Here is a 14334-nt window from a genome sequence, read left to right on the forward strand (position 1 = left end):
CATCACTTTTTCTATTTCTTGGAGAGGACCTCCTGCACGGCCTTGAGCACTTGAGCGTGCCCGCCGGCCGGCGCAGCCACAACACCCTTATTGTTGGCCAGTGTCCGGCCCACCTTGAAATCTAACCTGTTTCCGTTCACATCCGTAACTTGACCGCCGGCTTCGCGTACGATCAGGTCGCCCGCGGCGTGGTCCCAGATCTTCTCCTGGTAGGTAGCCTTGACCGGCAGGCGGAGGTAGATGTCGCCGGCGCCGCGGGCGATGGAGGCGTACTTGGCCTGCGAGTCCATGCGCACGCTGGGGGCAGTGATGCCGAGCTTGTTGGCGATGTCGGCCTGGTCGCCGTGGCTCGAGTGGCCGGCCTCGACGCTCTCGCAGAAGTTGGCCTTGGCGATGTCGGTAATGGGGCGCATCGAGATCTTGTGCTCGGCCGCCAGGGCCCCCGTCGTCAGGGGTCGGCTCGTGACGCCCTGGCCCAGCACGGCCGAGAAGAGGACACCGCGGCCGTCGTTGTCGTCGGCGTCGGTGCCGACATCGGCGCTCAGGGGCGCCTTGTCGTCGACGGGCAGGTTGGGACAGCCCAAGACGCCGACCACAACCTCACCATCAACCATGAGCGCCAGGCACACGGCGTACTGACCACCGCGTAGGAAGCCCTTGGTGCCGTCGATGGGGTCAATGGCCCAGATGCGGCCCTTGGCGCCGCCCTGGCTGGCGCCCTCGTCGAGGCGCTTCAGCATGTCCTCGTCCGACTGGACGGCGCCGCCCAGCGTCTCCTCGGCCTTAGCATCCTCGAGCTTGGCGGACTGCACGAGCTCCCAGACGGTCGAGCGCAGCTTCTCGTTGTTGCGCAGGTCCGCCGCCTCCTCCTCGGCCACGATCTCGTCGCTGGGGAAGTTGGCCTTGAGGGCCGCGATAATGAGCGCCTGGGCACCGAAGTCGCCAATGGTGACGGGGGAGGCGTCGTCCTTGGAAAGAGTGCCCTTGGCCTTCTCGTGGAAGACGCGCTTCGTCAAACGGGTGGCCCGCTGCACCGCCAGCTGCGCGACTTCGAGTTCCTTTTCGTAGGCCATGTTCTTCTTCTTTACGTCTGTGATCTGTGTCGGAGAGTGAGAGGTAGTTATTGTAGAGAAGGGAGATCGAGAGGTATAGGCTGATGACGACGGCGGGTGTTGTAGTATGGAGGTGGTGGGGGTCGAGGCGAGGTGGGAGAAGAGGAGATTTAGGCGGGGCACTGCGCGGATTAGAATCATGGACGCCAGCACGGGAAGCAGAATGTATAGCAGGGCCTTTTTGAAAGTGATAGGCCTCAATGGCAGGAATCGTGTCATGAGTCGTCTGGTCGCATTTGCTAAGTAAGCTGCTGTTTGAGGTGAGCTCCGCGATACAGTGATTGTTGACCAGGTCGTTGTTTTACCCGGTCAATACCTACGCCTATCGATGCTTCCTCCGATTGCATCACTGCAAGCAAGCTCAATAGCCCCGCCATCAATAGTTCCTGTCTGCAGCAGCATTAATAGTACCCCCAGTTATTTGAAGGACATTGAAGAGTTTCCCTCGCGTTGCTCAAATTACGGTGCATTTGACGCCAATTGCTACGGTTAAGAAGCAAATAATGTAGAACATCATGGTGAAAGCCTTTTTTTTCTTCTTCATTCCTATTTTGCTGGGAAACAGGCCGAACCATGCTGTGAGCGTACGACGTCGACTGAGCATCTAGGTACTCCGTCCGTACTTCGTATTGATTCTGGAAAACCCACTAACGAGACCCCGCCATTGCTCGATTGGGCCGATACTCCAGAAGGCCTGAGCTTCGACTCGGCCAGTGCATTGCGGCGGTCACTTTACCGCAAATCGCAAGGCTTTGTTGCAGGGTCACCGTCGCCCCTCCGACCAGCAGGGATCCTTCTATTTACAAGGGATCCAACCTTCTCGATAACGCAAAAGAGCTTTCTTCGTTTCTGACTATTTGGCGATCTCCCCAACCACATACGGATACAATTAATTAATTCAGCCTTGCGCTTGTTTCCATTCTCCACTGCAGCCCTTTGTCTCGATATATCAAACCGACTCGTGGCTTGCTGCTTCCATCCAACAGCAACAGGCCGTTTTCTTTTCCGGCAAGTCCAAACTAGAGTCGCACGCAACCGCAACAGGCAGGCATCGACCGCCAATCATCGAAGTACCATCCTTGGCGCATAGTGTTGGTGTCTCACCCACGAAAACCGAAATGAATGCTACCAAGCGGAAGTTCAACACCCTCCTTCAGGGCCTGGGTGGAAAAACATCCGCCACCAGCCTTCCGTCCGACAATTTCGACGACCTTGACGAATCTACCATGGTTAGACACAACGATCTGGCAACGGCCACTGCTTCCGTCCTGAACCGGACACCCACGGCTGGTTCGACAGCTAGCGCCGAGTCGACGCGAGCCCCGGTCTCGGCTTTGACGGCCGAGCTCCTATCCAAACGACGGCGCACAGGTGTGCCTGGATCGACACCAGTGAACGAACCGGGCGCGACGATAAGGACTCTCGTCTCCAACGTCACTATCCGAAAGTCGACATCCAGCCGGGTCCCGAACAACCTTCCCTCCGAACCTCCGCGATACTGTCCTAGCGATCGCGCTCAGCTCATTAAGCGGCTGGCGACTTTCTCGGAGCTGACGGAGTGGACGCCTAAGCCGGACAAGGTCAACGAGATCGAGTGGGCGAAGCGAGGTTGGATCTGCTCCGGCAAAGAAACGGTGCGCTGTTCGCTTTGCAACAAGGAGCTGGTGGTGAATACGAGCAGAAGGGGTTCTCAAGGGTCAGATGTCTCGGGGTCCGAGTTCGAGGAGGCGCTGGGCAATAAGTTTGCCGAACTTATCGTTGAAGCTCACCAGGAAGACTGTCTCTGGCGGAGGCGTGGCTGCGATGGTAAGGATTTCTATCATGTCACTGCTTGACCTTCCATGACCGATTACTAACTACTCGAAGATACCCTGCTGCGACTCAGCTTGACCAGCCCGCAAACAGCCCTGCCCGAGCTCCGGCAACGTTACGACGAGCTGTGTATGCGCCCAGCCTTCCTTCCGTACTTTTTCAACCTTCGACTTCCAGATGCGATGCAGTTGAAAATGGTCAAGTCACATTTGCCGACCACCTTCTTCACCGATCCGCCACCGCCCAAAACAAACCCCCCCGGCGTCGAGACCGAACGATGTAGCTTTGGCTCTTGCCTTAACCGGATGGCAGGGTCTCTCCAACCCACGTATTGGACAAGTCCCGAATTCTGCCTCATGTGCAACATGCATGCGCCGTTTGGGATTGTGGATGTTCAAGAGCAGAGAGGTCAACCCAGAGACAAGACAGGTCATTATCCCAGCACCGATGGACCATCTAGATCCAGTCCGCGAACACCGCTTCTTCTGCCCCTGGCGAAACGCGGCTAGCCAGAGGAACCCTGGAAGCAGCATTGCCGAGGCGGAAGACAAGATGGCATGGGAGATTCTACTACAGACTCTACGCAACTCGGCCTACCTACGCAACCAGGGTAGCCACAAGAAGTCCACGACTCCTCGCCATGGTAGGAGCAAGAGCTCCAACGCCCCCACCACACCCACGCCTCACGCCGCATCGTCCCCAGGAGAGAGGCCGGGAACCGCTGGCGGTTCCGAACTGACTGACGAACAGCTTATGATGCTGGGTAGCCCTGACACGATGGACGGCGAAGAGGACGAAGGCGCCGAGGACAAGAAGCGTTGGGCACGACTGCGGAGGGTCAAGAGCCTGTTCGAGACCAAGGCAGGGAAGCAGCTCCGTCGGCTGAGCCGGCCGGGAAGCGTGGTCAGTTCGCGGCCGGACACCGCGAAGAGTGCGACGCCGTCGCACCCGGACACGCCTACCACGGCCACCGCGGTCGGAGCAGAATGAATAAAGGAAGAAGTGAAGAGGGAAGCTTGACGTTTGTGATCCGGTTCTCGATTAATGATTGATTGGTTGGAGGGGGATGGGTAATGAGAATGTCACTGTGTATTATTCTAATATGTACTTGTAGCCTCGTATATAGCTAGCGTTGCTCGTTTTCGCGTAATTACATCCTTTTGCCATGACTTGCCGCGTTGAGAAACGAACTCCCAGAGTCCACGTTTGGTGTACCATGAAGAAAGAAGCAGACAGTTCTTCACTTTGATAAGAGCCTGAGGGCTATCACGGACCCAGAGCAAAATCTCTACTAATGCCATGGACCTTTGATGCTGGATAATGGTTTAGCCAGTGACACGTCAAGTGCGGATAAGCATAACTTGCCGGCATGACGGCATGTTCCGCGTCCAAGGTGAGATCATTTGGGTCCGTCCCTGTCCAATAGACGAGGGGGTAATCAAGGCACGAGACTGGCAACAGCAGAGCCCTACGGACCACTATATCGCGCAAGTTGGTGAAATATATTCATGGCAGCTGGAGCACAACAGCTTGGCATCGCGGCAGGTGCCTCCAAAAAGGGCAAGACCCGTTGTAAACTACGAGTCAGGTCAGGGAGCCAGCGCCGTACTGCCACCCCGGCTGCCCACCCTGTTTTGTCAGCAACTGCTCATCCCACCGGGACGATGGTGTTTGCGGTGTAGTAGTGGCCGTGATGGGCCCGACCGGCGTCGGAATTTGGCTTACGCGGATAGCGGGCCGTGGTGGGTTCTGCAATCGCCAAGATTCGAGATGGCGATGGCGATGCCAACGGTCCACCTATATCCTGGTAGAGACCCGAGGTTGTTCGGGACGACGGCCAATGAACGTGGCGGTTTTGCAATCGTGCCGAGATAAGGAGAGATGGATCTGGGGGTCGTACTCTTTGACCTTTCCAAAGTCGAAATTTTCTCTTCGAGAGTCGGGGATCGACACGACACCCCCTGGCACGGAAGGAAGCCCGTGCGATGAAAGCCGACGATGTATAAGAATGCTGTAGAAACACCCAAAGAGGCGCCTGCTCCAGCCAACCCAAGCCGATCTCCCTACGCCCAGCAGTGTTGGATCATTCGAGTACTCCTCTAGGTCAAAATGAAGTTCAGCACGCTCCTCGTCGCCGGCTCCAGCCTCCTTTCGGCCACCGTCGTCCAGGCCCATGGAGACGCCATCCTGCCCCGTTCCGAAGTCCAGCGCCGCGACCAGCTGGCCCGGCGATGTGCCGGCGCCGCCGGCGCCTTCAACGCCAAGCGCATGGCCAAGCGCAGCAGCAGCATGGTCAAGCGCCAGGCCACTACCGCCCCCGAGGCCGAGACGCACTACAAGAGCATACAGAACGAGACGTGTGTCATGACGCCCGAGGTCATCATGGGGCCTTACGTCTGGCCCATGTCCCAGTTGATCCGGACTGATGTAAGCTACTCAGAAGTTCCCCTTTCTTGCCCGTGCTTGGTGATTCTCTTGTGTGTTCTGACAATACCACGCAATAGATGTCCGAGGACCAGCCCGGTGTCCCCTTGACTCTGGATATCGGCGTCCTGGATATGGCTACCTGCGAGCCCCTCCAGAACGCCATGGTCAGGTACGTGAGCCCCTGCCCTTTTTCAATGACACCCCCCTCTTGCTTGAAGGATCGGACGCTGACAATGCCGTATTAGCCTCTGGCACTGTAACGCCACCGGAGACTACTCGTCCTTCGAGGAGCTGGACGAGAACCTCACCTTCACGGAGCTCAAGGAGAAGCTCGGCCTGACCAACGTGACCTACGGCGTCACCGACCTGCACACCGGCAACTCCACCTGGCTGCGCGGCATGTACCCCACCAACAAGGAGGGCATGATGGAGGTACGTTCTGCTGCTCTGCTCTGCTCCGTTATTGCTTGGATGAATGTCCCCATCCCCATCCCATACCCCCCATACTGACTGACGCTCGCCCCCGGAACAGATGAAGACCGTCTTCCCCGGCTTCTACGCCGGCCGCGCCATCCACATCCACAGCCAAGTCTTCACCCACTGGACCCTGGCCCCCAACGGCACGATGCGCTCGGGCGACCTGGTCAGCACGGGGCAGCTGTACTTTGGCGAGGAGCTGACACAGCAGGTCATGGCGCTCGAGCCGTACGCGCGTCACACGCAGATCCAGCGCACCGGCAACGACGTCGACAAGTTCATCGGCGGCAGCATGGCGGGCGGGTACAGCCCCTTTGTCGCCGTCGAGCCGTTGGACGGCGCCGATGTCACCAAGGGCATGGTCGGCTACATTACTCTGGGGGTCGATACCGCGAACCTGTCGCGGCCGCCCAACTATATCGAGCCGGCTGAGCCGGTTGAGAAGAAGTAGATGTCGGGGGTCCCCGGGTTTGGAGTTGCTTAGTCCGCTGCAATGATGGCTTTGGATCGTCGCGTTGCTGTTGCGAAATGAAGAGCTAGGATATACGAGATGGCGCTCAAAAGTAGAAAGTAGACACGAACAGATACGAACTGAAATGACCAAGCTGCAATCATGCGGAACGATTCAACTTCATCCATCAACTAGCTACTATCACGACATCTTTTATTCTTGATCTTTGAAACATCGTATCTAGCAACTTGTCTGGTAATAATATCGGGCGAGTCATTAGTACAACTCTGCGGAGTGTGTCGCTCTCATATCATCTTTAAACCCCCTCCACTGCTGATCCTCAGCACGCAACGCCGCCTGCGCCGAGCTCCACTCCTCGCGGACAACTAGGGCACGCTTCTCGCTCCGAGGCACGATCTTGGCCGGGAACGGCGCCGGCGCGACCGCCAGTCCACCAACGAGCGCCTCGGGGTCGGGGGTGATGTCCCCTTGACCGTCCGGGTCCGCCGCCTTGCTAATGGTGAAAGCCCACAGGATCCTGGCAATCGACAGAAACAGCGAGTTCTCGGCCAGGTCGACACCCTGGCACATCCGCCGCCCCGCGCCGAAGACGTAGTGGTCGCGCTCATCTGGGTCGGGCGACAGCATGGACTCCCTCATAGACTTGGTGTCGTGCAGGTAGCGGGAGGGGTCGAAGTCTCGCGGTCTCGGGTGCCGGGCGGGGTCCATATGGATACCCCTGATTATATAAGTACGGGATATACCGACGAGTGCTGCGTGTCCAGTTGACTCTTGAACGAGAAGAACTTACCAGACGTTGAGGAAGATCATCGCGCCCTTGGGGATATGATAGTCCATGTACTCGTCATCTTGAGTTGTGGCGTGGGGGATACCCATGACAGGCATGGGCATCCAGCGGCATGTCTCCTTGATACATGCATGAACGTACGGCAGCGATGCAGCATTATCTTTGGTGGGAAGTTTGTCGCCGCACACTCGGTCAAGCTCCTCCTGGGCCCTTTCCTGGAACCGAGGGAAAAGTACCATAGCTTGAACAAAGGCGCTCAGCTCGGCAGCTACCGTGTCACTTCCTGCAGTAAGAAGAATACCACAGATGAAAGCAGCCAGCTCATCCGACAAACCTTCTTTTTCTTGTGCTTGCAGAAGGTCGTGGGCAAAACAAGGCTGTCAGGTCTCGAGAGTTAGCCCAACCCTCAACGGGTTTCTCTGTCTACACTTACATGAGCAGTCTCGCCGACTATCCGAACTTTCGCACCACTCCAGTGCTCGAGAAATATCGCCAGCTGCTTGTTGTAAGAGGCTCGGGCGTATCGGCGCGTCGGGAACAGGATGTCGGGCAGATACTGCAGGACCGGGTAGATGTCGGCCAACGCCGTCATCGTCTGCCCCTCCAATGCAGACCACTCGGCGAAGCACTCGTGCAGCCGGACGAGGTTCGGGTCCGATGAGCGGGGCGTGCGGAAGCCGAAGACCATTTGGGAAGTAAAGGAGTAGGCGTAGCGGCTGATGTGCCCCCGGAACGCTTCTGGCGACTCCAGAAGGGAGTGGAGAAGTTGCCTGTTCTCGAGCTCCAAGTAGGGGTAATACCGTTTGGCGGCCTTGGTGTTCAAGTGGTTGGCAAAGACACGATGGCACATTTTCCAGGTATTGTTGTATTGCTATACATGCATGTTAGCTGGGCATGTGATAAGTCGCGGGGTTGACAAGACAGCTTTACCATGCCGGCAAAATGCAGCCCCCCAGTTGATATATCTGAGATGTAAGAGACTGGTCTGGACGAATAGATGTGGCCTCGCTTGTCCAGGAGGTCCTTGACTGTCTCAGGCGAGGTCAGGACGATGACCGGCTTGCTTCCCATGAACACTGTGAAAATCGGCCTGATTTACCAGTACATCGCTTGTCAGTTCGGCGTTGCCCCCGACCCCAGAGGGTCATACTTACCCATACGTTTGTGCCCATCTTTGAAATTGAAGCCATCGCTTTTGGGTCGGGATCTGGTGTAGATTGCCGATGAGAGGGAGTGCTGGGGGCCCTGGAGGGAGTCCCCTCGCCTTTTTGCTAGACCACCAGGACTTGAGCAAGGCGAAGAGAATAAAGGATGCGATGGCGATTGAGTACATGTGATAGTACATGGTGATGTCTTTCATAGGTTGCAATGCCCCAAGCTGAAGGGCATCTCACCTCGGCGATTGATAGGAAGAAGATCTGAACCGGATCTGGGTCGATTGATTCTTTTTACTCGCAGGTACACACTAGGCATACAATTTATACCAGGTATGAGGAAGGCACCTCGCGTCGTGCTTGCCTTCAGTTATCATATTTATCTGTCGATGAGGTAACACACAGGTAGGCGAATAAGAACTCGTCAACTTCCCCCGGAATGTGACCGGTCAGCTCGGGATTCTGGCCAATAGCACGGGTTCCAATCATGTCTCGTCCCGATCGCCTTGCTGAGGAAAGCGAACCTATCGCCGGTCAATGTCATTCTACGCACGTATTAACCCCGCTTCCGTTCATGTTCGTGCGTAATTATCCGAGGAAGGCCTGCGGAAAGACGTCTTGAAGGAACCACTTCGTGTATTCGATGAGCGCGGTCTTGGTCTATTGGAAGCAAGCCGTGCCCTGTAGGGTTACATCGCTCAACGCCATTGCACTTCACTCGCTCTTTTCCTACCCGAATTGGCAAGGATAGGGTTGTGAATAAGTGCCGCGCTCTCGGGTTGGTTTTCCATAACCAACAAGACTTTCCCGTGCTGGCTACATGTATGTAGTGGCTTGATCGAAACTGGTCAAGTATCGATTCCTCTTCGAATTGGCCCAGGTGGGTGTATTCATAGGTAGTCTGATGCCAGTCGCGATGGGTCAGAGCCGCGTTGTGTTCCGTTCATTGATGACGGGGAGACGGGCAGCGAGGGCGGCTCCGAATGCAAGCTCCTTCGATTGCCTCGGTGCAGCTATCAGACCCCATAATTCTCGCATCTCAAGCAGCCGTCAATCGTCAATCGGGTGGCAAGGCGTTATTAACTTGGGCACAAGAGTCGTCCTTGCAAACGCAACTTGGCAATGTTTTACTAAGGAGGCATTGGGTCAAATCGTAGGGAGAAGGCTGGCAGCGTTGGCCGGAGGGGGAGCCCGGGCCCACGCCTTTCAATCATGTAAGGCAACGATTCAATTGGACCATCCAGCCATCTATCTGCATGAGAATAGTTCAAGACGTGACAGTTCCCAATCAACCGGCTATGCCAGCTTCAAGTTTACCACAAGAGGTGCTTGATAGTTGCTATCTGTACGGATACATAGATCAGATATATGGAGTATCAATTGCAGACATTGAAATATCTAGCAAACCGAGCAACACCAAAGACGGCGTCGAAGCAGTCAAAGAAGCCAAGCGCTTGGCCTATTTGGGTGTTAGCGCGATATAAACGAAGCGCTAGCAGGGCCCCTAGGATTTTGATGCGTTCACCGTAGGTTCGTTCGCCAATGTTCGTTCAAGGGCCCAACCTGCCAGCTAAGGGATATTCCGACTTCAGGGGTTCAATTCCACGTTGCCTTGCATACGCCAGCAAACCAGAGGTCGACGAAAGGGGCGACAAGTTGGTTGAAAAGTGGTTGTTGGTTTCTCCTGTCTACTTTTTTTTTTTTTTTTTTTTTTTCGTGTTGCAAAGTCCTTACATACCTGTTAGTCAGTATCAGTGGACGTCCAACTGCGCGCCCCTCCCTGCCACCTGAAACAATTCGAAGTCAATCAACACCACCATCACCCTTGCTTGCGCCGCTCGTCCTGGGGGGCACTACTCTCGACCGGCCCGCATTTCCCCCTCTCTTGCGTTGCCTCGCTCCTGCGAGTCCCCCTTACCAACCGGGTCGAAGAAGACCAAAGCTGCACATGCCAGCTCAATTGATTTCGACCAGAAAGTCAAGGACGGGGGCATCTTCTCGACCATATCCATTCACCGCACCGATTCTTCCTCACTTGGGAAACCAGACCAGCAAGAAGTTCAGCCATCGTCAGCCAGGCATGCTTGTGGCTTCGTTTTTGCATTAGTAGCCCGGTTTTCCCTCATCTGAACTTTGTGTCACCTAGTCACAAGGTTCGACGTGACGGCCTGCCTCCTCCAAGCAAGCATCCCTAACAAGTGTCGGCTAGCTGTTCACTCTCGCCCGCCCCCCCTTAACCCCCCAACTAATTTACTGCATTATCACTACCCCGAAGAGTTGCATTCGAAATTGCCTTTCTGCAGGCAGTGATAGAAACACGCTGCGTCTCGGCCATACAAGTACTCACGGCACAGTCCAACCGCCACCATGGACCCAAACAACCGCCTCTACCTGAACATTGGGAGCAACGAGCAGCGTCTTGGCCCAACTGACAGCCGACAATATCCCACCACGCCTTCCACCTTCCCCCAGCCTGTCTTCCCCAACCAACAGGCAATGGCTGGCCAGCAGCAGCAGCAAGCTCCCAACCAGCAGTACGCTGGAGGCTACCAGCAGGCCGGCAACTACTTCATGCAGCAGAACCAATACCAACAGCAGCAGTATGCCCCTCAGCAGGGTGCCGACTACGGCCAGGGCCAGCAGCCCGGCTACCAGCAGCGCTCCAATACGCCGGGCAATGATCCCAATGTCGGTTTAGCCCACCAGTTCTCCCATCAGAACCTGGGCGGTTCTGCCCGAGGTGCCCAGTACGGCTCTCCCCGCGGACCCTCGCCCGCCCAGCGACCCCGAACCGCCGGCTCCTCGAACCAGTCTCAACCCAGCTACAGCTACCTGAATGCGCCGATGCCGAACCAGGGCCAGCGCAGCACCGAGTTCCAGCCCGCGCCCGAGCGTAACCCCGAGAAGTTCGGCACCAACGCCAACAACAACCAGAAGAAGTGCTCTCAACTGGCCGCCGATTTCTTCAAGGACAGCGTCAAGCGCGCCCGCGAGCGCAACCTCCGCCAGAGCGAGATGGAGCAGAAGCTGAGCGACCCCAACCAGACCGCGCCCAGAAGGGAGCAGATCTGGCAGAACGGCGGCAAGAAGGAAGGCCGGTACCTGCGATTCCTGCGCACCAAGGACAAGCCCGAGAACTACAGCACCATCAAGATCATCGGAAAGGGTGCTTTCGGCGAGGTCAAGCTGGTGCAGAAGAAGGCCGACGGCTTGGTGTATGCGATGAAGTCTCTGATCAAGACGGAAATGTTCAAGAAGGACCAGCTGGCGCACGTTCGTGCCGAGCGAGATATTCTGGCCGAGTCGGACAGTCCTTGGGTGGTCAAGCTCTTCACGACGTTCCAGGACGCCAACTTCTTGTACATGTTAATGGAGTTCTTGCCGGGTGGTGATTTGATGACTATGCTCATCAAGTACGAGATTTTCTCCGAGGACATTACGCGTTTCTACATTGCCGAGATAGTGCTCGCGATTGACGCCGTTCACAAGCTCGGCTTCATCCATCGGTACGTTACGAGACTAGCCACGAATGCTCTTGTGTATATTGGCTAACTTTCTCAACTCAGTGATATCAAGCCCGACAATATCCTGCTGGATCGAGGTGGTCACGTGAAGCTGACGGATTTCGGTCTGTCGACCGGCTTCCACAAGCTGCATGACAACAACTACTACCAACAGCTGCTGCAGGGCAAGTCGAACCGGCCGAGAGACAGAAACTCGGTGGCCATCGACCAGATCAACCTGACGGTCAGCAACCGTTCGCAAATCAACGACTGGAGACGGTCGCGACGACTGATGGCCTACTCTACCGTCGGTACTCCCGATTACATTGCTCCCGAGATTTTCACTGGCCACGGCTACTCGTTCGACTGCGACTGGTGGTCCCTCGGCACCATCATGTTCGAGTGTCTGGTCGGTTGGCCGCCGTTCTGTGCCGAAGACAGTCATGACACTTATAGGAAAATTGTCAACTGGAGACAGTCCCTCTACTTCCCGGATGACATTACTCTCGGTGCTGAGGCCGAGCATCTGATACGAAGGTTTGTCAATTTTCTTTCGTCTTTGCTTTGCAAGAGCAATTTGCTAACTTGACCCAGCATGGTCTGCAACACAGAGGCGCGTCTCGGTCGCCACGGAGCCCAGGACATCAAGGCACACCCCTTCTTCCGCGGAGTCGAATTCGAGAGCCTGCGCCGCATTCGTGCACCTTTCGAACCTCGCCTGACCTCGAGCATCGACACGACGTACTTCCCCACGGACGAAATCGACCAGACGGACAACGCCACGGTCCTCAAGGCCCAGGCCCTCGCGGCTGGCAAGCCGGTCGAAGAGACGCCCGAGATGAGCTTGCCGTTCATCGGCTACACATTCAAGCGTTTTGATAACAACTTCCGCTAAATGTGATGGATTGGATCGGTGGCGACACCAAAGAGCAAGGATTCTGCCTGTGCTTGGCATCATAGTGCCTACGTCAATATCCTGGATATGTGACATGTTTCGAATGAGAAACATGTTTGGATCATTTCCCGATTGCACTTTAGCGATTATATTCAAGATTTCGAAGAGCCAGCGGCCCAATTGCGCACAATCCACAATACAGAGCTTGCTTGTTAGATCCGAGGACTGCAGGGGATATGTGGCAAACCAAATGCATTCTTGGTGGAAACACACATGGCCATCATGAAGGGGGGTTACTTGAGCATTCGGCCACAGCATATGCAGTGACTGCTACTCAAGGTATGTACAAGTAGGGTACAGCATACAGTGCATGCGATCTCTTGACAGGCGGATAGGCGACTTGTCTAATGCATGTTTTAAGCCTAGTACTGCATCATGTCCCGAATATGAAATGGAACCGGGCTTCAATCTGGCAAGCGATAATGGATCAAAAGAAGGCATGATAAAAGGAACCAAATAAAAACACGATACCACAACTCTTGAACTCTCTTGCGCAGCCTGTGACTTGCTTTTTACCTATTGATGCATGCAAATGCAACTGCACGTACGTAGTAATCATGTAATGCCTAGATGCATATTCTACCTTATTATTTTACCTAGTAGGTGGATGAGCAAGCAAGCGGTTGGCAAATAAAGCTGGGCCCCACTCCGCCAGGACCTCTTATCTTATCCGACCCTGGCATCAACTTTAGCTGGTCTTGTCGGTATTTCATCAGCGCCTCTATCCCGTCCATTCAATCCAACGTTTGCATGTTTACCTAGTGCGACTTGAACCGCCGTCGTATCTCACTACAATTCCACTTCAAGACACCACACTCAGATCCGAAGACCCTTTCTCGGAAAACCCCATTACCATCGACAACAACATCACCCAAACACCAAGATGGATTACCAGAACCGCGCCGGTTCCAAGTTTGGCGGCGGTGGTGTCGCCTCGAGCAGCGCTACCACTGCTGATCGCCGCGAACGCCTGCGCAAGCTCGCGCTCGAGACCATCGACCTCGACAAAGACCCCTACTTCTTCAAGAACCACGTCGGCTCCTTCGAATGCCGCCTCTGTCTTACCGTACACCAGAACGACGGCTCCTACCTCGCCCACACCCAGGGCAAGAAGCACCAGACCAACCTCGCGCGGCGCGCCGCCAAGGAGCAGAAGGAAGGAAAGGGCCAGATCGACGAGCGGACGGGCCTGCCGGTGGGCGTGGTGGGCGCCGGGTTCGGGGCGCTGGGGCTGGGGGGCGCGAAGCGCAACGTGGTCAAGATCGGGCGGCCGGGGTACAAGATCACCAAGGTGCGGGACGCGGTGACGCGGCAGCAGGGGCTGCTGTTCCAGCTGCAGTACCCCGAGATCTCGGGCGGGGAGGTGCCCAAGGTCCGGTTCATGAGCGCGTTCGAGCAGCGCGTCGACGACCCGCCCGACAAGAACTTCCAGTACATGCTCGTGGCCGCGGAGCCGTACGAGACGTGCGGGTTCAAGCTGCAGGCGCGCGAGATCGACCGCACGGGGGAGCGGTACTGGACTTGGTGGGACAAGGACCTCAAGGAGTTTTGGGTGCAGGTCATGTTCCTCACGGAGCGCGAGGAGCGGTACGTCGGTGTGCCGGGTCTGCCGGGCAGGCGGTAGAGGAAGGGGGC

General features: G+C 56.1%; 6 protein-coding genes across 6 annotated transcripts; 4 read left to right on the plus strand and 2 right to left on the minus strand.

Moving 5' to 3' along the window:
- Positions 1-11: 11 nt before the first annotated feature.
- PG985_003356 (uncharacterized protein) lies at positions 12-1253 on the minus strand (the record flags this gene model as incomplete). Its single annotated transcript, XM_066823125.1, has 1 exon — positions 12-1253. One exon carries the CDS (start codon positions 1251-1253, stop codon positions 12-14), a length of 1242 nt encoding a protein of 413 aa, XP_066690557.1.
- A 977-nt stretch (positions 1254-2230) lies between these two features.
- PG985_003357 (mRNA export factor rsm1) lies at positions 2231-3914 on the plus strand (the record flags this gene model as incomplete). The annotated part of the gene is made up of 3 exons (XM_066823126.1): positions 2231-2918; positions 2979-3332; positions 3385-3914. The coding sequence occupies 3 exons, from the start codon at positions 2231-2233 to the stop codon at positions 3912-3914; spliced, it is 1572 nt and encodes a 523-aa protein (XP_066690558.1).
- A 1119-nt stretch (positions 3915-5033) lies between these two features.
- On the plus strand, positions 5034-6279 carry PG985_003358 (aromatic compound dioxygenase; the record flags this gene model as incomplete). The annotated part of the gene is made up of 4 exons (XM_066823127.1): positions 5034-5351; positions 5429-5520; positions 5597-5783; positions 5884-6279. The coding sequence occupies 4 exons, from the start codon at positions 5034-5036 to the stop codon at positions 6277-6279; spliced, it is 993 nt and encodes a 330-aa protein (XP_066690559.1).
- Positions 6280-6555: 276 nt separating this feature from the next.
- PG985_003359 (Cytochrome P450 monooxygenase yanC) lies at positions 6556-8432 on the minus strand (the record flags this gene model as incomplete). The annotated part of the gene is made up of 5 exons (XM_066823128.1): positions 6556-7018; positions 7091-7464; positions 7521-7958; positions 8018-8177; positions 8242-8432. The coding sequence occupies 5 exons, from the start codon at positions 8430-8432 to the stop codon at positions 6556-6558; spliced, it is 1626 nt and encodes a 541-aa protein (XP_066690560.1).
- A 2176-nt stretch (positions 8433-10608) lies between these two features.
- Positions 10609-12639, plus strand: PG985_003360 (Cobalt uptake protein c.t1.c1; the record flags this gene model as incomplete). Its single annotated transcript, XM_066823129.1, has 3 exons — positions 10609-11747; positions 11808-12281; positions 12339-12639. The coding sequence occupies 3 exons, from the start codon at positions 10609-10611 to the stop codon at positions 12637-12639; spliced, it is 1914 nt and encodes a 637-aa protein (XP_066690561.1).
- A 943-nt stretch (positions 12640-13582) lies between these two features.
- On the plus strand, positions 13583-14323 carry PG985_003361 (uncharacterized protein; the record flags this gene model as incomplete). Its single annotated transcript, XM_066823130.1, has 1 exon — positions 13583-14323. The coding sequence occupies one exon, from the start codon at positions 13583-13585 to the stop codon at positions 14321-14323; it is 741 nt and encodes a 246-aa protein (XP_066690562.1).
- Between the last annotated feature and the right edge of the window lie 11 nt (positions 14324-14334).

The sequence above is a fragment of the Apiospora marii genome (genome assembly GCF_038362585.1).
Source record: "Apiospora marii strain CBS 49790 chromosome Unknown utg000002l_segment0_segment0, whole genome shotgun sequence".
In the NCBI taxonomy this organism is placed as follows: Eukaryota; Fungi; Ascomycota; class Sordariomycetes; order Amphisphaeriales; family Apiosporaceae; genus Apiospora; species Apiospora marii.